The sequence below is a fragment of the Camelus ferus genome, chromosome 33, assembly GCF_009834535.1.
Source record: "Camelus ferus isolate YT-003-E chromosome 33, BCGSAC_Cfer_1.0, whole genome shotgun sequence".
Lineage (NCBI taxonomy): Eukaryota > Metazoa > Chordata > Mammalia > Artiodactyla > Camelidae > Camelus > Camelus ferus.
In genome coordinates this window covers 21,269,406-21,291,386 of record NC_045728.1, presented here as the reverse complement: position 1 = coordinate 21,291,386, position 21,981 = coordinate 21,269,406, and the positions used below count along the sequence as shown (strand labels likewise).

The 21,981-nt window shown below is 50.8% G+C and overlaps 1 protein-coding gene and 1 non-coding gene across 2 annotated transcripts; both read left to right on the top strand.

The window, feature by feature from the left end:
• Positions 1 to 392: 392 nt before the first annotated feature.
• Positions 393 to 21,740, top strand: LOC116661100 (glutamate receptor ionotropic, kainate 4-like; the record flags this gene model as incomplete). The annotated part of the gene is made up of 5 exons (XM_032472328.1): positions 393 to 506; positions 13,084 to 13,193; positions 16,349 to 16,522; positions 20,005 to 20,170; positions 21,483 to 21,740. Coding segments are annotated over 5 exons (822 nt in total), but the record flags the coding sequence as incomplete, so codon positions are not given.
• LOC116661233 lies at positions 5,570 to 5,727 on the top strand. The gene has a single exon (XR_004317051.1). It is a non-coding gene; the product is annotated as a U1 spliceosomal RNA (small nuclear RNA).
• Positions 21,741 to 21,981: the final 241 nt, after the last annotated feature.

Sequence of the window (21,981 nt, the reverse complement as noted above, 5' to 3'; positions counted from 1 at the left end):
GTCATGGTGAAGTTTTGTTGACTGAACCAATTAATAAGTTGAATTTTAAAAAACTGCTCCATATTGAGTATCCAGAAGTTCTATCTGCCAGTTTTCCCTGCCTGGGGCATTCTGAACAGTCTGAACAGTCTGTAGTGATGCCCTGTTTTTATAACTTATCTATTTGAAGGGGTCTAACCGCAAATGAACGCGAGTTACAGCTTCCACAGCCATGTCCTTTGATGTGGGATCACTCAGATCTGGGCGATGCCGTGGCTGCTTGGGGTCACTCCCCAAGCAGAGAAGCCAGGCCAGAGCAACATCTCCCCATCAGTGACAGCCTCTGGTCACAAGTCCCCGTGCCACCTTCTCATGCGGCCACCCCGCTGACGGTCCCTCTCTGTTCCTTTCAGAAAGCAGATCTGGCCGTGGCAGGCCTCACCATTACGGCTGAACGGGAGAAGGTGATTGATTTCTCAAAGCCATTCATGACTCTGGGAATTAGCATTCTTTACCGAGTTCATATGGTAAGAGATTTATTTTATAAGCATTTATGGCATTAAAGTTATTTGCATGCAAACACTGAGTTATATGGTAATAATGAATGACTCACAGAAATATTTAGATTTCAAGACTTAAATGCAAATGTGCTGGGCTATTTTTTCCCCATCAGCTGCAGAGACTTGCAAACAGGAAGAATGGAAAAGTCACACTTGTGGGCTTTCCAATAAAAACTGCTTTTGCCTCACTCAATAGGGATGGCCAAGAACGATTGTTCAACCCTTTGTTCACAGTGTGTCGGCGACTGGTCCCGTGGGTCACTCTGCTTCCTCTAGGGGGTGGGTCCCTAGCCCAGAAAAGTCACCCCAGCGTTCTCAAGGACTTCACCAACTTTGAGGTCCACCTCTGTTCACTCTGAGCATCGGACCTGGTGAGGCATTGCAGACTCCCTCTCCTGATGATCTGTTCTGGGAAAGAAGGAGCAGATAATCTAATGTCACTTCTACCTGGCCTGTCCCCTCTTCTGCATCCTTACAAAAAAAAAAAAAAAAAGACTTCTCTGGTTAGGTTGGTTAGAGTTAGTACAAACAGTGTGAAAACGGGTTTGTGAAAGGTCACTGAAGGGCAGCAGAGGGTGGGTGTGAAGGCACAGTCTCCTGGCTGGTGGCAGGGAGCGTCGGGACAGTAACCCTGGCTGTGCCTCGTCCAAACTGGCTCTCAGGGCACGGCTAGTACGTGGATTTCCCCAACGCCCTAGGCACTGTAGGCATTCAGGGTCATGCTAACCTGGCGTATTCGAGTACACACCCTGGCGCCGTCAGGCTGCCCATCGGGGAAGGAACCAAGAGGTCACCCCACGTGCCTGCTGAAGATGTGACCCTCCAGCTTCTGACCCCTTCCCAGCTTCAGATCTCCACCCTGGAGAAAGGGGATTATCTGTAGCCTGGCAGCTGCTAGCGCATCGGGAACTGTGGCCTGTGTCTCTGGGAGGAAGGTCTCTTGGTCACAGAGCCCACCCAAGCAGCTCGGAAGAGCACTGTCCTGTACTGGGCCTCAGTGTCCATCAGGATCACTGCCCGGCCTGGGAAAGGAGGCAGATCATCTGGAAGAAGAGACAGCATCAGAATCCCAAGCTCCCCGGGCTAAGACAGAACGAGATGTGAGGATTTGGTCATGGCTGACGCTGTAACTGATGTGTCTGTCTTGTGAATTAAGGGGCATTGGATCCCTTCTCCTCTCTTTCCCATGATGATGACCGCTCCCATTCACTGAGCATCTCTTATGTGCCAGACGCCCTTTCAGGCCCCTGTGATGCGGGCTGCTGTTATGGGTCGAATTGTGTCCCCTCTAAAGCTGTGTTGAAGTGCTAACCCCCAGGACCTTATTTGGAAATAGGTTCTTTGCAGATAGAATCAAGTTAAGATGAAGTCATGCTGGAAGAGGGGCTGCTAATCCAATGACTGGTGTCTTTATAAAAAGAGGGAAATTTGGGCACAGACACAGGGGAGAAGCCCCTGTGAATTTGGGGCAGATTGGAGTAATCATCTACAAGCCAGGAAGTGCCAAGGATTGCCAGCCACCCAGGAGCTCACAGAGAAAAGGAAGGACCCTCCCCTAAAGCCTTGGAGAGAGCGTGGCCCTGCTGACACCTTGATGTGGAACCTCACGCCTCCAGACCTGGGAGACGATACGTCGCTGTCGTGGCAAGTCCCCCGGTTGGTGGTACTTGTTCTGGCAGCCCTAGTAATCGAATGTAGTCATGTTGTTCTTATTTTATTTGTTTTTCATTTATTTTTAGTGGCGGTACCAGGAATCGAACCCAGGACCTTGTGCGTGCTAAGCACACGCTCTACCACTGAGCTATACCTGCCCCTTCTTGTTCTTATCTTTGAAATGGGGAACAGTGGCAGTCAGTTCTAAAAATGTGGACAAGGCCACACATCACTAAAAGAAAGAGCAGCGTTCAAACCCAGGAGAGGTGTGATGCGAGCCTGTGCGCCCTCCGTGACACCAGGCTGCCACCCCCACCTGGTGGCTTTTGTAACACATGTCCTGTAAGTCAGGCGTTCTGTGCCCCATCCTGAGTTGGCCCTCAGGGCTATTCTTTGAGGGAAGAGGGAAGGAGTGATAATTCCCATCTTGCAGAGGAGGAGACCAAGGTCACACCTGGAGCTGCCCCAGGGCTGGGCCTGGAATCCAGGTTGCCTGACTCTCAGACAGTGTTCTTGTCATTGTTATAGCTGTTGCTACCCCTGAGCCAGCTTTCCAGCCAGCACTGTTTCTGGAGCTCACCTCACCCTCCTCCCACAGCTGAGCTCCAAGGAAGGATCCAAAAGAAATGGAAACACACAGCCTTTCTCCAAACTAGACTCCTGTGGCTAGGCCAAATGACTATAGGCTCTGGCCGTGATTTCTCCATTAAGGCCCGGGAACTAGCGCCCCACCCATGGCCTGATGGACCCAGAGGAGCCACATAGGTGGAGGCACCTGACCCCATGTGTTTCCAGCGCCTTCGGCTGGGCTGCTCTCACCACCCAGAATATCACCACTGTCCTGAATATCAACTTTGGCCAGAACCAAACTCCAATTCACCAATCCTCTGAACATCCTTAATTGGATCATTAGCCAAACATTTTCCATCCTCTGCAAACCTATGGCTGTATGACTTCCCCTGCATTAGTTCCGGGATGTGAAGTTTTATGTGTCTGCTTGGCTAGGCTACAGGGCCCGGATGTTTGGCCAACCCCTAGCCTAGACGTGGCTGTGAGGGTATTTTGTAGATGTGATTGAGTAAAGGACATCAAGTAAAGGAGATGACCTTTGTTAATGTGGGTGAGCCTCAGCCAGTTAAAGGCCTTACGTGCAAAAACAGGTTTCCCCAAAGCAAAGGAATTCTATATCAAGACTGTCACTAGAAGTCCTGTCTGACTTTCCAGTCTGCCCTGCAGGTTTGGACCTACCAGCTCTCACAATCACATGAGTCGATTCCTTGAGATAAATCTCTTTACACACACACACACACACACACACTCACACACACACACACACACTCACACACACACTCACACACACACACACACACACACACACACACTCACACACACACACACACACACACTCTCACACACCCCCTACTGGTTCGCTCTGTCTCTCTGGAGAACCCTAACCCGTACAGGTCCCCTCTCTGGTCGGGATTCCTCCCCCTCCCTCGCTCCCTACTGAGTGTGTCACATGGCTGCTCAGATCTGATTTCTAACAGGAGGCCAAGCTGAGTGAAAACTGAGTGCTGGCGTGAACAGCTTACACTGAGCGGAACTGACAGTTTATGCATTTATTCGACAAATATTTATTGAGTGCACTCTGTGTGCGAGGCAGAATGCTTAGAAAGTATCAAAGAACGAGCTGGGGAGAGAACTAGTCTGAATCGACCAAACCAGAGGAAACCTGGTGAGAAAAAGCCTGAGATGAACTTCGCAGAATCAGAAACAAAAGAGGTATCAGAGGGAACAGCTAACACCAGAGGGGAGCCCGGCAGAGGTCACTGTGAGAGCCTGAATCCAAAACCACGTAGAGACGCTTCCTCTTAATACAACAGTGTTACGTCAATGGAATTAACGTTGAATGCTGGATGTTTATTCTTTTGCGAATTTTCTCTAATTGATAGTTTTCTGTGAGTAAAAGTATGGTTCATTTAATTTCATTTATAATCCATCATGATCTAGAATCTTAGTCCTACAATTGAGGTCACCTGAGTCGTGTGTGCTTGTTACCAAAAGGTGAGCATCTGGTGGTAATCAAACCTGTGTGCAAAAGTGCAAATGGTTAACCCAAAGTATAAATGCCTAGTTAGAAACCCCTGCAAAACCCTCCAAAATAACCCATGGTGGCAGGTATGTCTCTAAAGTCTAAAGATGACCAGAAACAATTTGTGAATTTCCAGCAATCTAAGATTATCCATGTTCCTTCACGAATATGGATCATCATGAGGTGATTATAGGACATTTTCCTTTCTCCCAACCTTGGGGTATAATCTCTGTTTCTGCTCACGTATCTCCAGGATCAAAATCAGATGAATACTTTGCTCTTTTGACCTCTGCTCCCTGCCACTCAGAGGCTGCCTACGGATTCTGGCTTTGGCATTTGTTTCCATTGATCCCTCCTGCTTATTAAAACTTTCTCTGTTCCTAGCGTCCAAGTCACCGTTTTCTCCTGCTGTTCCTCCTACGTGCCTGATTATTGCCTTCTCCATCATTCCTGTTGATTCCTCTCTGTCTGTCCCTTAAATGTCTGTGGCCCTTTTCTGTTCTCACTCTCGCAGCTCTGCCTGGATAATCTCACCTGTTCCCAAATCTGTCAGCCTAACCCTGACTGCTCCCCTGAATTTCAGAAGCACATTTTAAACACATTACTAAGACCTCCCCATCTGGGTGCCTCACAGACACCTCAGAAATAGTGTCGCAAACTGCACTCAGTACGTTTCTCCCTCCTCTCCTCCACCCTGTCTCCAATAACGGCATCTCCATCCAGCCCCCTGAGCTGACCTTCACTTCTCTTTCCTTGCACGCCGAGTCGGTCAGCTCATGTCCCAAAGAGTCCTCACACGCGCTGTCCACCCCCACTTAACCACGCTGGTTTAGGTTCTCTCTCTCTGACCTGAACTGCCGCCATTCTGGTGGCCTGTATCTTCCTAGAGGGCCGAGTGCTTCTCATCCGTGACTGTATCCCCATCAAAGAGCCACGGTCATTTTAAGCATCCATCAAGAATCAGTAGAGTGACAATCATGGACTCTGGAGCCAGACTGCCTGGGTTTATTCTCAGAGCTGAGCTCACTGGCTGCAGGTCACATGTGTCTCAGTTTCTTCATCTGTAAAAACAGGTCGTCATGCACACTTAATGAGGATACGCACTTCCAACAGCGCCTGGCCCATGCACAATAAAGTGTTTGTCATTACATTTAATAAATGTATGTGAATTGCTCCCTACTGCAGTCCATCCTCCATCCATCCTGCAGCCTGAGAGTTATTTTTGTTATTCATTCATTTTTACAAATGCAGTCATATCCACGTCTGATTTAAAATCACTCACAGAACACTTACCTGACAAGGGGAGATACCATGATCACAAAGGTGGTTTTCCCAGGGCAACGCTTAGCCATCACACTTGGGGTGTGCTGACCCGTGATTTCCCCAAATGTGGGCAATTTGACTGCGCCGTTTGTGATAGTGGGGGACTGTGTTTACACTTAAAAAAGAATCATTCATTGGCTGCTCATCACTTATGAGAAAAAACCCAGCCTTCTCAGCATGGAGAATAAAGCCCGCGTCTCCTGCCCCACCTCCAGTCCTTTGCTGCAGGCGCCGTCCCACTGCATTGCTCTCTTCTTTTCCTGTCACGTCAGCCTCTTCCCATCTCCTTACCTAGGTTCATGCTCACCTTCTTGCCCCTCAACCGTCTAACAAGCTAGTCCTTCGCCTTTAATACCCAGCTCAAATGTCACCCGTTATATATGACCCCTCTAGAGGGAGCTGGTTGCTTTTTTCTCTGAGCGCCACCCTCTGCCTGTACCCATGTTGTAGTGTTTATACGCCATGGTACCTTAGTCTCTGTTTATCTCTCTCCCCCTAAGTAGATCCCAGTGGGATATACACTGAGGAGAAGGTACAGTCTTCTCAGACCATGAATTTTTATGATATGATTTTTGGTATGGAAAATGTCATCGTCCTAAATGTGCCGTATTTACTTGATAAGCACAGAAGGAAGAAAAGAAGAGAGGGAGGGAGAAAGGAAGGGAGGGAGGGAAGGAGGCAGGGAGGGGGGCAGTGAGCACCACTTACCTTGTGGCTCATGGTTGGGCAGCACTGAGCCCCAGGACCCTGGCCTCTGTCGGGTGGGACAGTATTCCAGGCAGCAGGATGAGTGACCCAAATACAGGTCTTGTTTTCTTTCTGGCCTTTACCCATTGGTCTTGAGAACAAAAAGTGAGAGGAGGCAGATGTTTGGGGTGGCTCAGATACATCTTCTTCCCGGGCCTGGCCTTGCCTGCCACCTGGACTCATTGCTCTCTCCCTCCCTGATGCCTGCAGACTCCACCTACAGCATGTCATCCACCTGAGAAGGCGTTGATGTCCCTGGCTGCGGCCAGATGAGCTTCCAGGCCAGGCATAGAAGGTTCGGCCTTTAGAATCTGACGTGTCCCCTGGTACTCCAAAGATGAGAGGCAAATGACAGGACATCTGAAGTTCAAGACTCTCTTGATTTCTTTGACATATTAGCTCATTTCCTCTTACCGAGAAATTCAGTATTTAGCTTAGCAGTATAACCCCATGGGCATTTTGCACTGCAGGGTTTTATAGAATTGATGCATTTTGCAGTCTAGAATTTTATAGAATTGATACATCCTGTAAGCACTCAAATATCCATGAATGGAAGAGAGAAGTGCATAGAAAAAGAAAAACATTCGTATTTGACATTAGAATATGTCATGTAGTTTTCTCTCTTTCTTTTTTTACTGCAGTGGCAATTTGATGTTTTGCTCATATTAATGTTAAAGTAGGTTTGTATTCCTCGAGCACACACTGATTGTTGGAGCAAGGCCTCATCATTCTGTGCCAGGAGCCAACCTGGGACTTGACATTTGGCATATGTAGCCCCCAGATAGATAATCCAGTTTAAAAAGTTCAGTGTTGATACATTCAAGGAGGTTGGGTTTGTGGTCACGATACCTGTATGTTGACTGACGTCTCTCTGGCATCTCTTTCTGTATGAAGTACTTTCACATGCAGTCTCTGGTTTAATACAGCCATCCCTGAGGCAGAGAGTAGGATTCTGAGGCCAGCGGTAGCTAGTGGTGCAGTGGAAAGAGAAAAGACAGTGCGGTGGAGGAAGTGGCATGGAACCCAGGTTTCCAGTCTCCGAGCCCATGTGCTTCCAATGATCTATTTCTAGATGTAATAGGTGTATGCCTCTGGGTCAAGGACATGTGTCAGGGGATCTTTCAAGATCCTGTCTAATCTGAGGATACTGTCTTTGATTCCATCTAGAGTCCTAAGCCAGCCAGAGCATCTAAGGCTCCCTTGAAAATGTGAGTTTACTGTTTTTCCCCTACCATATCTTTCTCCACCTTTGATTAACAAATGTGAAAGCTTCATACTCTGTCCTTTTTCTCTTCTTAACTCTTGGCTAGAATCTTCTCTCTAAAGGAAGAAAAAATTTAAAAGCAGACAGTGATTAAAAAGTGAGCAAGAAATAAATGTCAGCTTTAAACTAATGCCTGGCGTTTTTGCTGGAAGTATTACTCGTTTTCCAAGAAGGTCTGTTTCCATCTCAGGAAGATTGTCTAGGAAAATGGAGAACAATGCTAAGTAAACCAGTGAATCATTTCTAATACTGCTTAATACTCTGTTCTAAGGAAACAGAATGAATCGAGTTCCGTTCCTTAAAGCTAAGTAAGATGATAGCCCATATAATGGAAATACGGTTCCTGGAATGCATAATCATGTTAATATTTGTTATTTGTTGGGTGCTCCTCTCTCGAGATGCTCACGGTGTTTCATCAACATGACTTTAGTAATTCTCACATTCCCCCTTCGTGCTGGTCGTGGTATCCCATCTTCTGGAAGCAGAAAACGGCACCCAGAGAAGCAGAGTGGCTCACCTGGGATCACTCAGCCAGCCAAGGTCAGGGCCAGGTTGAGAATGTAGGTCTTCTCGTGACAGATGTCCAATCAGTGAAGTGAGACTGGATATGGCAGCCTCTGGGTTAAATGGGCAACAAGCCCATCTGGGTGTTTTTCGTGGAGATGAACTCATTGCTTACTTCTTTTTTCCCTCTTGGAGTCAGAGGTGAGAAGTGCATGCTGAACCAAAATATCTTCAAGACAATCCATCGCAGACACACTGAGGGAGGTTACCCATGGGTCCCTGGGGGCCGGGGGGAGTGGATAGGAAGAAATCACTCCTTTTGCTTCTTCCAGAAGGAGTCATGGAGACTGTCTCTCTTATCTCTTTCTTCAGCCCTGAAGTATGTTTTACTGACCATTGATGAAAACTGGGCGTGGAAAGAAACCATTCTATAAACTGCGCTTTGGTTCCAAAGACTGGCAAAACCACATGGGGGTCATGACAAGCCCTTGTCTTGGCTCTGCTGGGGAAGGGCGTGGGTTCAGGAAAGGAAGAGCTGGCGTCTCTAGTGCGTGTGTAGGAGGTGGTGACGAGGGTACACAGGGGAAACCCCCACATCTGGCCCACTCTGTCTGCGACTCCTTTAGGAAGGCGGAGGCGGAACTGAGTTCCAAAGCTTGCAATCCCCAGCTTCTAAGAGCCATCCTTCCGGAGGGGAGCCTGGTATTACCCTAATGGCTCCCTTGGGGAGCCCTGGGGAACCCTCGTGATTCATGTATTATAACCCGTACAAACTCTAGGAGTTATGGAAAGTGGCTGTGGCCAGATGGCAGTCTCCCCACGAGCATCTTGAGTGTGTGTTACTGTAGGAAAGAAAATAGCGTTTCTTGTCCATTGAGAGAGCAGCAGTGTAAGAGGAGGTTCCCTCCTTTGTCACACTACCGCCCTCCTGCACCCCATTCACAGCTACCATCAGACAGAGGGGGAGCAAACACTTAAATATCCCTTGCTGTGTGTTAAGACAACCCATTTTATTATTACCGCATGTTACAGAAGAGGAAGTGAGGGCCCAGTGAGGTTAAGTAACTTGCCCAGGGTCACATAACTGTAAGTGGTACAGCCAGGATTCCAGCCTGGACCACCTGACTCCAGGGTCTTGTGTTTTAATTCACTCCCTGTCCCGCATGACCTGGCTCTGGTGTCCTTGCGCATTTGGCTCCAGATTCTGGGAGAGCAATTACTTTCTTACAATAATGTCATTTCTTCCAGTACACATAGAATGCAGTATCAGTGAGTGAACAGATTTTTTTTTTCAAGGAAAAGAGGAAATTTCAGCATGCAAAAGGAGATTAGCGTCACTTTGCAGCTCCACGGGGAGCTCCACTGCTCCCACACAAAGGGCCTCACCACAAGGGGGATTGTGGTCACTTGGTGACCAGCCCAGTCTCTCCCATCAGACAGCATCAGTGAAGCTGGCCCTGAATGTGGTCAGTCTTAAGCACAGTACAAAAGTCAAGGAACCAGTTCTAATGTGGGTGCCCTCTAACTTTTCAGTCCCATCTACAGGGCTTGACCTGTCCTAGACATTTGAGGCATAGACGACATATAACCAGTTATCTACCTTCAGAATGGCTGTATTCACCAGAAGGAACCAGCCCAACTTGCAGTCAACGGAGACATGTATAAATCAATACATATGTTCATAAATACAACAGAGTCACAACAAATGATGATGGGTATAAATAAATAACGTTTTAGAGTTCTTTAAGGGGGTGAGATAGAGCAGGCTGGGACTCTGTTGGCACTGCAGAGAAGGCGTGGGATTAATTAGGGAGTTTATTGGAGCAAGTTGCAAAGATTAAAAGGAGAGGAAGATGTGCTACAGATGCTGCTTGAAAGAAGGAGAGCGAGGCATCCCTAGGCCCAGCTTGACGAATGAGCTCCAGAGAAATTGAAGTCATCACCAATGATTTGAGCAAAGCACTTAACCTCCCTGGGTCCCAGATTTTCCATCTGTCAGTATGGAAAACTGAGTATTGACATCAAGAGAATGTAGTGAAGCAGTTTGAGTGCTTCAGAAGAAAAGTGTCTCCAGTATGTATGTATCCTTTGGGTTAAGGAAAATCTGTTATTTGGAAGGAATGCCTGTGCCGTGTGACACCTGATTTGCTCCAAGCACCACTGACTTGGACGTCTTTTGGGAAGGAAGCAATCTAAAGCATCCACATAGAAAAGATGGTAGGCGTCCAGAGCCTTGCAAGGAACTTACTTCTCTTTGGCATCAGAAAAACAGCCTGGGCTCAGCCCAAACCCAGGCTGTGTGAGCCCAGACCCAAATCTCAAATGACTGCCCATTCCTTGCTCTCCTGGTTGGCGTCAGTCAATCACAAGTGGAATCAGATGTCGCCTTGCCAACGTGACTGATATGTTTCCAGTGGAGCTCTGTTTATGTCTTGATCCTTGTTTGTGTGATGCTCTATGTTTTACAACTTGAGTCTCCAGGAATTTTTCCCATGGCTGTGCATCATTGCTTATCACCCATAACCAAATATGGCAGCTTTAAATAGGGCTGTCATTTCCCTCAATTTCACTCGTTGTGATAGAATCAGGTATAGATTTCTGACACTGAGCATCTAATGGGGTTTCAGATTCAGAAAGCAACAATAAAAGATTTTTTTTTTCTCCTGGATATCTCTCAATTGAGAGACACCGAGGTGAAACAGTCATGAGTGACAGGTGTAGAGTTCATGTACGTTTGCCCAGCGAAACTCGGGGGTATAGAAGTACCCCAAGAGTGGCCCAAGCTAGTGATTTCTGCTCTAGCAGGTGTGTAGGCATGATGGCTCCTCTGTCCCCTGCTGGTCTCTGTGTGTGGGTTCTGCACTGTGCCTTCCCGTGTCTGCCACTGGTTCTTAGGATGATGGCGAAGTTATGGTTACCTGGTGATGGATGCGGGAATATGACTAACTGGGGACCCCGATTCTGCTGCTCTTGAGTTCTTCTTCCTGTTAGAGGATGTACATAGTGCCAGGACCAGACATGCTCGAGTGGTCTTCTCCCCATTTCTCCCCTGTTCCCTCGGTTCCCGTGCTTTGTCCCTCAGGTTGTTTTATTTTCCCCGTAAATCACCTAAGTGTCCTCTGCAGCTCAAGCATGAATGCACATGAGGCAGAGAACTTGCAATTGGTATCAAAGGGAAGTTCCCTGGTTGGTTGAAGCCCAATTGGGAGAGAAAGCCAGTTTCAGACAGGCCACCCAAGAGGTCATTGTCACACTGATGAAGGGCTGCAAGGCCGCAGAGCAGGTGCCCCATCGGCAGAGGGTAAGCTATTGACTTCTTCACTCTGCACCCTCTGGGCTGCGCCCCCAAGTGGGAGTGTAAAACTGCACCCCAAGTGCTTCGGGAATGTGCCTGCTGGCTTGCCGAGAAGGGATGGAAAGCCCACCAGAAGAGAAGTTGAATACTGTGTGAATACAGTGAGGCCGTGCAGAGCTATCTCCCCCAGCCCCACCCCTACCTTAGATGCTGTGGTGGGACCAGTTATGGTTACCTCGAGTTTCTCAGCATGGTCTCCATGGTCTAGCTGCCTGCGGATAACAAAAGCCCAGAAAGCTGGTGGAGATCAGCTTAGTATTGGCGTAGGTAGTTCCCCTTCATGTTTCTGGAGACCCCAGTGTAAAAATGACATACTTTGATACTGACAGGAGTTTGTGCCGTGATGGATGTGCTCTTGAACTTGAAAGTTTACCTGTTCATAGACCCCTGAGCTTAATACTGATTTTCTGCCCTGTTCGTGGACTTCCTAGATCCCTGAAATCATAAAATCACATAATTTTCGATTTAGAATGGTCCTTAGGGAGCATCTGGTCCAGTGGTTTCATAGTAAATGGAAGAAGCAAGCCTGGTGCAAGAACAAGGCGGCAGTGGGGGCCCGGGGAGAGGGCCCCATCTTGAGTGGGAAGCCACCACTCACCTCTGGCCGGTTGAGAATTAGACCCAGTGTTGCCAGATCACCCATTTTTTAAAAGCCACAAATCTGGATTTTTATGTGGAATCTCCCAATCATTGAATGTTGGCAACTGATCAAGATAGGTAGGCACTGCAGGTAAACAAGTTGTCTGTGGGCTGTAGGTCGCCAGGGTATCACCTTTGATCTAGTCCAGCTCCAGCCAAGGCTGGAGAGGGGTGGGCACCTGCCCAAGACCACACAGTTAGAGACCGGGAGGAAGCAATGTCCTACAGAAAACCCCTGGAGCTTGGCCCCCAGCTTTCTGTCCCTGCCTCCACCCCTTGGGTCCCATGAGTTTGTCCCCCTGTGCTGGGGGCACACACGTCTTCCCATAGCATCATGGTCCTGGGCTTTGTGTCAGAAAGTGTGCATTTGAGTCCCAGCTCTTCCACTGATTAGCCGTATAACCTTGGACACATCTCTCGACTGCCCTGGGCTTTGATTTCTTCCCTGATAAAATGAAAATAAGAATCAGGCCTCACAGCACTGATTTGAGGTTTACAGGAGAAGGTCTCACTGTGTCTGAGATCACCCTGCAAACAAAATCCCAAGGATGCCTGCTGTATCAGCATCCTCCTGAGAAAGACGTGGGTGTCAGGGAGGGGTGCTAGTGTCCCATCCAGCAGCGCGGACATCGGCGGCTCAGAGGTGCTTCAGAGCCCAGCCGCGCAGCCCCTGGAGGACATGGAACAGCACGTAAGAGGCACTGGGGGCTGCTCTACCTGCTCAGCACAGAGCTTCCCTCATCCTAGGAAGTGACGAGGCCCGGGCTGTTCCTTTGTCTCATTTGCTGAGGTCAGGGCTCGGTAGGTGTTTCAGAGCATCCCCTGCTGTCATTTAAACCAAGCACCCATAACCCTAGGCAGCAAAATCTGGGGCAGGACCCAGCTCACCACCGCTCTGCCCTGCGCTGCCCAAGGGCCGTTCTGACTGAGTGTGTACAGTGAATCTTGTTTTTATCTCCATTTCCAGGGACGCAGACCTGGCTATTTCTCCTTCCTGGACCCATTTTCTCCGGGCGTCTGGCTCTTCATGCTTCTAGCCTATCTGGCGGTCAGCTGCGTCCTCTTCCTAGTGGCTCGGTACACGCCTCTCCCCTTCCCTGTCCTCACACCGCCACCTCGTGTCCACCTCTGGGAACTGCACGGGAGGGGGTGGGGAGCAGGAGAGGGGCGGGGTGAGGAGACTTTGGTGCCAAAGCAGAGGGATGGGAGAGGGACTCAGGACCTGGTCCCACCCATCCATCCATCCACGTGCACATCCCCTCACGCGAGCTTGTCCGAATTTGCTTCTGCACCCCTGCCTGTTACCCATCCAGCCCCCCAGCCTCCAGCCCCCTGCTGTGTAGGAGCCTTGGGAGAGAGAGAAGGGGAGGAAGGTGGTAGGAAGATCACTCCGATTAAGTACTGTGCATTTGGCTGCCTGGCATCCGTCCCTGCCCGGATCTGCCACAAAATGCTGAATGACAAGAAACAGAGCCTGCCAATCCGGAGAGGGGGACTGGAGGCCACAGTGGCACGGGCAAGGGAGAAGGCCTCCTCTGCAGAGGGCCTGGCCCTTCCCCAGCCCAGCTCTGCCTGTGAAAACACAGCTGCTTCATTGAACGGGAACTGTGAAGGGGGGCTAATGGCAGGAAGGCAGGATGGAGAGAGGCCTTGGCAAGTAGTCTGAGTTGAGACAAGTGGTCCAGATCAGGGGTAGGGGAGAACAGGCATGCTCCAACCCGGCCCCATCCCTGGAGACCAGAGACTGTCCCTGGGCCTAGAGAAGAATCTGAGGCCCCTCCCTCGGCTGAGTCCTCCCAGGAAAGTGCACAGAGAGGGTTGTTGCTCTCTGAAGCTAGGTTGGACCAGCCTGGGCTGCAGGAGAGCCTGCTGACTCTCCAGAAGCAGAGCAAGCTCTCGTGGCTCAGGGTCTCGCTCAGACCCCTGCTTCTAGCTCCGTGCCCGGCTCACCATCCCGGAGGAGCAAAAGCCACTCCGGGCGAGCTTTGAGAGGGCTGACAGTGGCTCTGGCCCGGCCTCTTCTCTTCGGTTTCCTTCCCCTTGGGGCCATGTGGCAGGGCTGGGTAATTCAGTAGCGAATATTCCGCGTCTGCAGGGTGTGGTCTTCCCCGAGAGCGTGTCTACCTGGTGCTCAAGGGGGTCCTGTGCTGGCTCCAGTTAGAAGATGGAGCCCCAAGGAACCATGGGGCGTCTAACCCCTGCCCAGGAGGCATTGAAGCACCCAGTCCGTGCCTCTGTCAGTGGAGATCAAAGCCAAGTTCCGGAAGTTGACTGCAGCCCATGAGATCCACCAAACAGAGAAAGGCCCTGCTCACACCCTGGTCATCTTCGAGGGCCGCTGCATGTGCTGCTCGGGCGCCACCTACCCCCTGGGCCTGTAGGCACTGCCCCATCAAGTATCTGTTGTCGTGACGACTGGAGAGGTGTGCGGGAGCTGGCACGCTGTCTGACACATTCCTCTCCACTTCCCCGCACTGTCTGTGGCTGCTTGGGGGGAGCCGTCCCCCCTGAGTCCCGGCTCCACTGCCCCACAGCTCACTCCTGCCCCCTGCGACTGAGCCCCTGTGTGGAGCAAGTCGCAGCTCTCAGGTGACCTAGGGGGCCTGGAAATGCTCTTAGGGCTTGGTTTCCAGACACACACATGCATGCATACTGCCCCCCAGGATCTAGAATTAACAAAAAGAATAACCAAAAAATTGTGTGAAAGGTCTGATTGTATGTCCTATATATGTATAGTATCCTAAATATCTGAGCCTAGGGTAATCTGGCTTAAGGTGGTGGCTTTCAGACAGGGTCTATGGACCGTGGAAGCTCCTGGAAAGTACAGAGACTTGGAGGGGCAGGGCAGCCAGAGCCCTGGGGCCCCAACCCGTCTCCATCCAGACCAGCTCCACTTTTCTCTCATCTATTGTACTTCTGGGTAGGATTTTAGAGGGGGGAAAAATGTTTGAAAACCACTGATCTAAGGCTGCTGTTCCCAAGCCAGCTGATATCAGAGACAGACAAGGTGATTTTAAAAACTTGAATTTCCAAGTCTGATCATCTTAGAATCTCTAGGGATGGGGCCTGGGAACCCGCATTTTTGAGGCTTACTTCCAGTGGCCCATAGGCTTGGGAACCACCACCGAGGGGAGGCACCACAGGACAAGCCAGCCTCCCAAGGCCACGGAGGGAGGGAGCACATCTCGGGACGCCCAGGCCAGCGCAGGCGCATTGGCCGTGTGTTCAGGAGCCAGCAGCAGCGAGGGGAATGTGGGCGAGCCCTGCAGCTCCGCACGTGCAGACCAGGCTGAGCGAAGGCCGGGGATGATGATGACACCCTGTGAACACGCAGCACCGGCCCTGCTCAGCACATGCATCTCACATCGGAGCTGGAAGGCTTTGTGCGGGAGACAGACAGGAGCTGGACAGAGGAGGGAGAGCACGTGTCTGATGGGCAGGAAGAAAGAGCAGTCTAGACATCAGAGGAGCTGCTCAGAGAGGGGCCAGTGTGAGGCTGGGAGGGACAGCGGGAGTGGGTACCTACCATGCTCACCTGGGGAGCCCTGAAAAATACTGATGACTGGGCCTTACCTGGACAAATTAAATCAGAACTTCTGCGACTGGAATCCAGGTGTTGGCATTATTTTAAAAGGTCCCAGGTGAGTCTGAAAAATAGACAGGATTGGGAACCACAGCCTGAGGGACCATCTAGGCCAGTGGTTCTCAAAGTGTGGTCCCTGGACCAGTGGCATCAACATCACCTAGGGACGTGCAGATTCTTTGGCCTCGGCCAGACTTACCTAATCAGACGCTCTGGGGGTGGGGCCCAGCAATCTGTGTTTTCATGAGCCTTCCTGGTGATTCTGACGTACGTTCGGGTTTGAGAACTACTGCTCTGGGCTGAGGGTTTTCAAACCATGGCTCTGTGGGGCCCTAGGGTCTCTCTGTGGTCACTCTGGGGACTGGAGAAGGCAGAACAAGCAGTTCCCAGCCAGCTACCCCTTGACTTGATTTATTTTGAAAAATTAAAATGTTTCTTTGATTAAAGAAAACAGTGTCAGAACCTCATAGTCCAACATTCTCATTTTCGATGGGAAAATTGAAGTCCCACATTAGGGGAGGGGGTATTGGCTTGCCCAAGGCCATAGGCCGGCTACCAAGGTCCAGAGGTGAGGCCAAAGAGGAGAGCGCCCCCACGCCCGCTGGTGCCCACCCTCCACAGCACTTGTGTGTGCTCCTTTCTCCCGCAGGTTGACCCCCTACGAGTGGTACAGCCCCCACCCGTGCGCCCAGGGCCGGTGCAACCTCCTGGTGAACCAGTACTCCCTCGGCAACAGCCTCTGGTTTCCGGTCGGGGGCTTCATGCAGCAGGGCTCCACCATCGCCCCTCGGGCCTTATCCACCCGCTGCGTCAGTGGTGTCTGGTAAGACCCCCCGGTCCTCAGATGAGCCCTGATCCAGCTTCGGGTGGGCAGGAACCTCGGCTCCACCCTCTGCCTGCTCAGAAGGTTTGGGGACAGTGGGTGGGCCCCCTTTAAGCCATCTTATCTCCCTCCCCATTCTCTGCCGCAGAGGGCTGGATGTAGAGGGAACCAAGGCAGGAAAGGAGACTGAGTGAGAATATGCCTCGAAAGCCCACACCAAAGCTGTTGTAACTTCCTGATCTGAAAATGACCAGCAGTTAAGGGGTGGGGCCTGCAAAGGCATATGCAGATTTATGCAAATATGAACTTGTAGCAGCCTGGCCCTGAGGGAGGAATCCAAGCCCCTGCCACATCGCCCCCTCTCCAACCACTTTCTGGAGCTTGTCCCTCTGCACCTGGCTCTGGGGGCCTGCTGGACCTGTCCATCTCACCGGAGGGGGGACAGAGGGTGGGAATGCAAGCTCTTAGTCACTCACATTTGGACAGAACCTTGGAGAGAGAGTTAACAGCATGCTCCATGTAGGCAGTCAGCCCACCTCTGCCCGAAACGCCCTTCTCCTCTTGGCTCAGACAGGTCAAAAAACATGATGGAGTGATTCGATGTGTGGGAAAGCTCTTCGAAACCTGGAAGAGCTACTTAGCTGTGTGGAGGAATCATGCTGTTAGATCGTTATTGGGGGGGAGGGCATGAAATATCAGTGTAGCCTTGAGAGGTGAGTTCCCCATCCTCCCTTAAAAACCTACTGTCGGGTTTGGTGTCACAGCTTATAGGACTTCCAACCTTGGTTCTCTCCCCTCCTTCTCAGCCTGTGCAAGCCAGAGGGCAAAGGAAAGGGCATGGGTGCTGGGGACAGAGGGTGACCTGGACAGTTCTGGAGGAGCCACCGCACTGAGTGATCGGGAGGTGGGAACACAGCTGGGACGATGACCTCTTCCCAGCTGGGGTTTTTGTTTTCCTGGTAAGTGACAAATCCAGTAGGATTTTAACCATTTGAGCAAAGTGCTCACCCACTATCAGATAGTTCCCTGGGGTCACTGAGCAGATTACCAGGGGGAGCTGGGTCACACGTTCCCCAGCAGAAGAGATGGTCTCGGCAGGTACCATCACAGAGCTCCCTCAAGATCCAGGAAGTCCTGAGCAGAAACCTGGAGAAAAGCAGAAGTCGGCTGTAGGTCTTGATCCGTCTCTACCTGGGCTTTTCGTTCCCATGCGCTGCATGTAGGCCCCATTGCCTGCGTCTGTCACCTGTCAGCTCCCGCCCCCTGGGATTCTCTCCTCCAGAGACCGGCTGCCCTGGTGCTGAAGAGGACCACCTGCCCTGCAGGCTGCCAGCCCTCAGCCCACCGGCTCAGCAGTGCTTTCGAAAGCTGGCTGGGGTACTCTGCCCCAGAGCGTGTGTGGGAGGGGAGCTCAGGCCTCCCCAGCCCCGACCTGGCAGTGTTAGTGTGCCCCTCTGCCTCCTGAAGTTCTTGGTTATTAAATCAGGGCCGCTGTTTTGGTTGGCTCCCTGGGGAGTGGAAGGTCAGAAAACAGGGCATTGGTGGCCTACCTTGGCATCCTCATCCAGAGCAAGTGACAGAAAATGCCATGTTGCTAACGAGAATGCCAGCTTTACAAGTGACAGTGCCCCTTTTGCACAGCAGCAAGTCCCCACTGACCCCTCCGGAGAAAGTGTGGGCGTGATTTGCTTTCTAGCAGAGGCGATGGGCTTGCCCTGAGCCACCTACGTTCTCTGAACCATCCCTTGTGACCAGTGGCATGAACAGCCACACAGCTGCCCAGGGTAGAACAGACGCCAGCATGGCCGTGAAGCTCAGGGAACCTCCCCAGCCAACTCTGAGTTCATGTCCACATCCAGGGCTCATTAACCTCCAGTGATGGAGCAGAGCAGCTTCTGGATTCTCGCCTCCACCTGGGGACCCTCACCCCCACCACCCCAGCCTCCTCTGGGGGATGGTCATGAGAAACAACTTGCAGGAGAGTGTAAGAGCCCAGGCAGGAGCCAGGAAAGCAGGCTTTGAGGATGGAGGGTCACCCGGCCCTTACAAGTCACCCATAGGGAAGGTGGCCAAATGATTTGCACCCCATACTCAGTGCAGGGACCTGTCTCTACACATCTCTGTATCTCACATTCGTTTCATCCTTTACAGATTATTAGTCACTAGTGACATATTATCTCATTTGATCTCACAACTCTCCAAAGACAGGCGGAGCAGGCATTATGATCTCTGTTTATTAGACAAGTGGACGAGCTCAGAGGTGGCGTGTGGCTTCTCCCCAAAGTCTCATAGGCAGAACTGGACAAAGCTGGAACGAAAACCAGATCCCTTACTGGTGGTCTGGCACACGGATCTGGTGGTCTGGCATGTGGGTACACCTATCGAGTTGGCAGATACTCCTGTCCCTTCACTTCAGCCTGCAGGAGTTATTGGACATGGTGGCAAAGGAGGCAGTGGGACTTCCTGCTCGTGAAAACCCACCTGAAGCTGCTGGCAGCTGCGTCCCGTGGCAAACACGATGCCTGCGTTGGCAGTGTCTTCGTAATGAGTGAGGGCTCATTAATTCAGACTCCACTGATTCAGAATTTGGCGATCATCCAACCTCAGTTGTGCTTACATATATCTTTGAACCCCTATAAACAAATGGATTAGGAAGCAGCTCCGTGCTGCTGCCCAGATGGTAGAAGTCTTGTTTAACCTACTTAAGTGAACAAACTGGTTTTAATGACTTTAGCATGCATGCTGTCCGCTTTGCAAAGCTATTCTAATTGTAAATGAGTTCAATCTACCCCATAAAACAACCTTCCATCTTGAAGTAGCGTGACCATTGCAAAAGCGCGTTCTAATACCAACTTCTCAGCCATTCAAAGGTGCTTTTCACCAGCTCATCTTGAAGAGTCGCTGCCCTGACGATTCGCAGAACTGGTTTTAGAATACGAATATATCACTGTGTTACTTGGCCACGTTGCTTTGCTTCTCTGGGTCTCGGTTTCCTCATCTATAAAATCGGGATAAGAAGTTCACCTCCCTGAGTTGCAGGGCGGACACGGGGTAGTGGGTGTGGCCTCGTGGCAGGTGCTCAGTATATGGCGATGCCTCTTCGGAAGGTTGGCTGCATCACGAGGAGGCCGGGGGAGCCATCCCAGCTGTACTCTGAACGGAGTCCCCAGAGCTGGCACCCTTAGCTCATTCACTAGCTCACTGTCTCCCAAGCTGTCTCATGTTCATGGGCATGCTTCTTTTGAGTAGTAACCCAATAATCAAGGAAACAAGAAAAGAAAACCACTGTCTTCTTCCAGGCAACACTGTTCACCTCTGCTGCCATCATATGCCCTGACTCTTTTCTCTTTCCCCACTAAGCCGAGAGCTCCTTCAGTAGACTGCCACCTGGTCTCTCCCATGTCGCAGCAGGACTGGGGATGGGGGCTAAGACTCCTGGGAGGGCCCGGGCAGTGATGGCTTCCTGGTCTTTACCTACACAGGTGGGCATTCACGCTGATCATCATCTCATCCTACACGGCCAACCTGGCAGCTTTCCTGACCGTGCAACGCATGGACGTGCCCATTGAGTCAGTGGATGACCTAGCTGACCAGACCGCCATCGAGTATGGCACGATTCACGGAGGCTCCAGCATGACCTTCTTCCAAGTAAACCCATACGGCCGCTTGCCAGCATCGGGCATTGGGCAGATTACAGTGGAGATGTTTGTCCGCTGGAGATAAAAGCATCTTGCCTAATCCCATTAGCCGTTTTGAACACCCAGCTTGGAGGTTCTCATGGGGCTCATTTTCCCCCTACTCCACAAAATACCCTGGAACGAGGTCCCCGAAGCACTTTGGTTTAATATCAGCCTTGTCCCAAAGTGCTGTACATGAATGATTAGTGGTACTTGAGATGATTTTAGTGGTAGAACTATTTTTAATTGCAATAGTTTCATATTTATTTTAATGAGTACTAGAAAAGAAATATGCAGCGAATCTAACCTGTTCTTTTCTTCATATCACTGCGTAGCATGAGGCTAACATTTGCATTTAAATTTTTTTAAGACGGCTAAGTTTTATAAGTACTACTTAGCCAAAGCAAGGTTGGAATAATATACCAATGACTGAAGCATAAGGAACTCTAGATTAAGCTGAACGGGTTTCATCGATCCCAGATTAGAGAGGTCCTCAGATCGGGACCCTGTTGGCTTCTCTGAGATTCCCTTGCGAGGCTCAGGAGCACCCCTGCCACAGTGGTGACTGGTCACCAAGGCTGACAGCCGGGTCAGATACTGGAAATCGTTTCCATTTGCTTCTTCTAGGGAAGCCAATTCCCCCGGAGTAGAGGGTGTCTAACCAACCAAAGACCCTGGAAGTTCATTTTCATGTGGAACAAGTCCAAGGCCTTCAGTTTTTGTGTTTCCCATACCAGTCTCAGTTCTGTTTGCTGTTGCCAAACGCAGGGCTCGGATAGACCCCTAGAATCCTCTCCGTCTTGTTATTATCTGTAAAGTAGAAGCCAGTGCTGGATATGTGATTGGTAGATGGGCTCTGGGCTGACAGAGGACAGCTGGCCCTGCTCCTTCAGCTGATGTCCCTTGGAAGTCCAGAGTGAACCCGGGTTCAGTGCCTCCACGCTGGAGGAGAGCGGAGGACACGGCCAGAATTTCCATTCTCACTTGGGTCAGAACATGCAGGTGGCTACGGAAGACCTCTGGAGGGTGGATGAGGCAAAACAATTATTGAACCAGTAGGCCATTCACAGCGCCTTCGGACCCTGTTCCTTCTCTGTCTTTCTACAAAAGTATCAAAGCACAGCTCTTCCTGCCGTTAAAGCGGTGGCAGCTGAGAGATGGCAGGGAGAAGGTTCTTGGCTATCAAGAGGGGGCACTGAGGAACAGGAAGGGCCAGACTTTTCAGTCTAAACCCCTGCTTCCTCCCTCTTTTCCCAACCCGCTGGCTTGTGCTCTTTCCCCAGAACTCCCGCTACCAGACCTACCAGCGCATGTGGAATTACATGTACTCCAAGCAGCCGAGCGTGTTTGTGAAGAGCACGGAGGAGGGGATCGCCAGGGTGTTGAATTCCAACTACGCCTTCCTCCTGGAGTCCACCATGATGAGTACTACCGGCAGCGGAACTGCAACCTCACCCAGATTGGGGGCCTGCTGGGACACCAAGGGCTATGGGATAGGCATGCCCGTCGGTATGCGGGAGAGCGGCGGCCCCCGCGGGTAGCTCCGCCCAGGCAGACTCCGGCTTCACAGCCCCGGCCCTGTTCCTAGAGCCCACCTAACGGGGGCTTGAGGCGGGCCATCCTTTTTTTTTTCCCTTTTAATTAATAGACTTTATTTTTTTTAAGGCAGTTTCAGGTTTATAGCAGAATTGAGCAGAAAATAGTTCCCCCATAGCCCTCCCCACCCATACGTATATACTCCCCTACCCTCAACATCCCGCATCAGTGTGGTATTTGGTACAA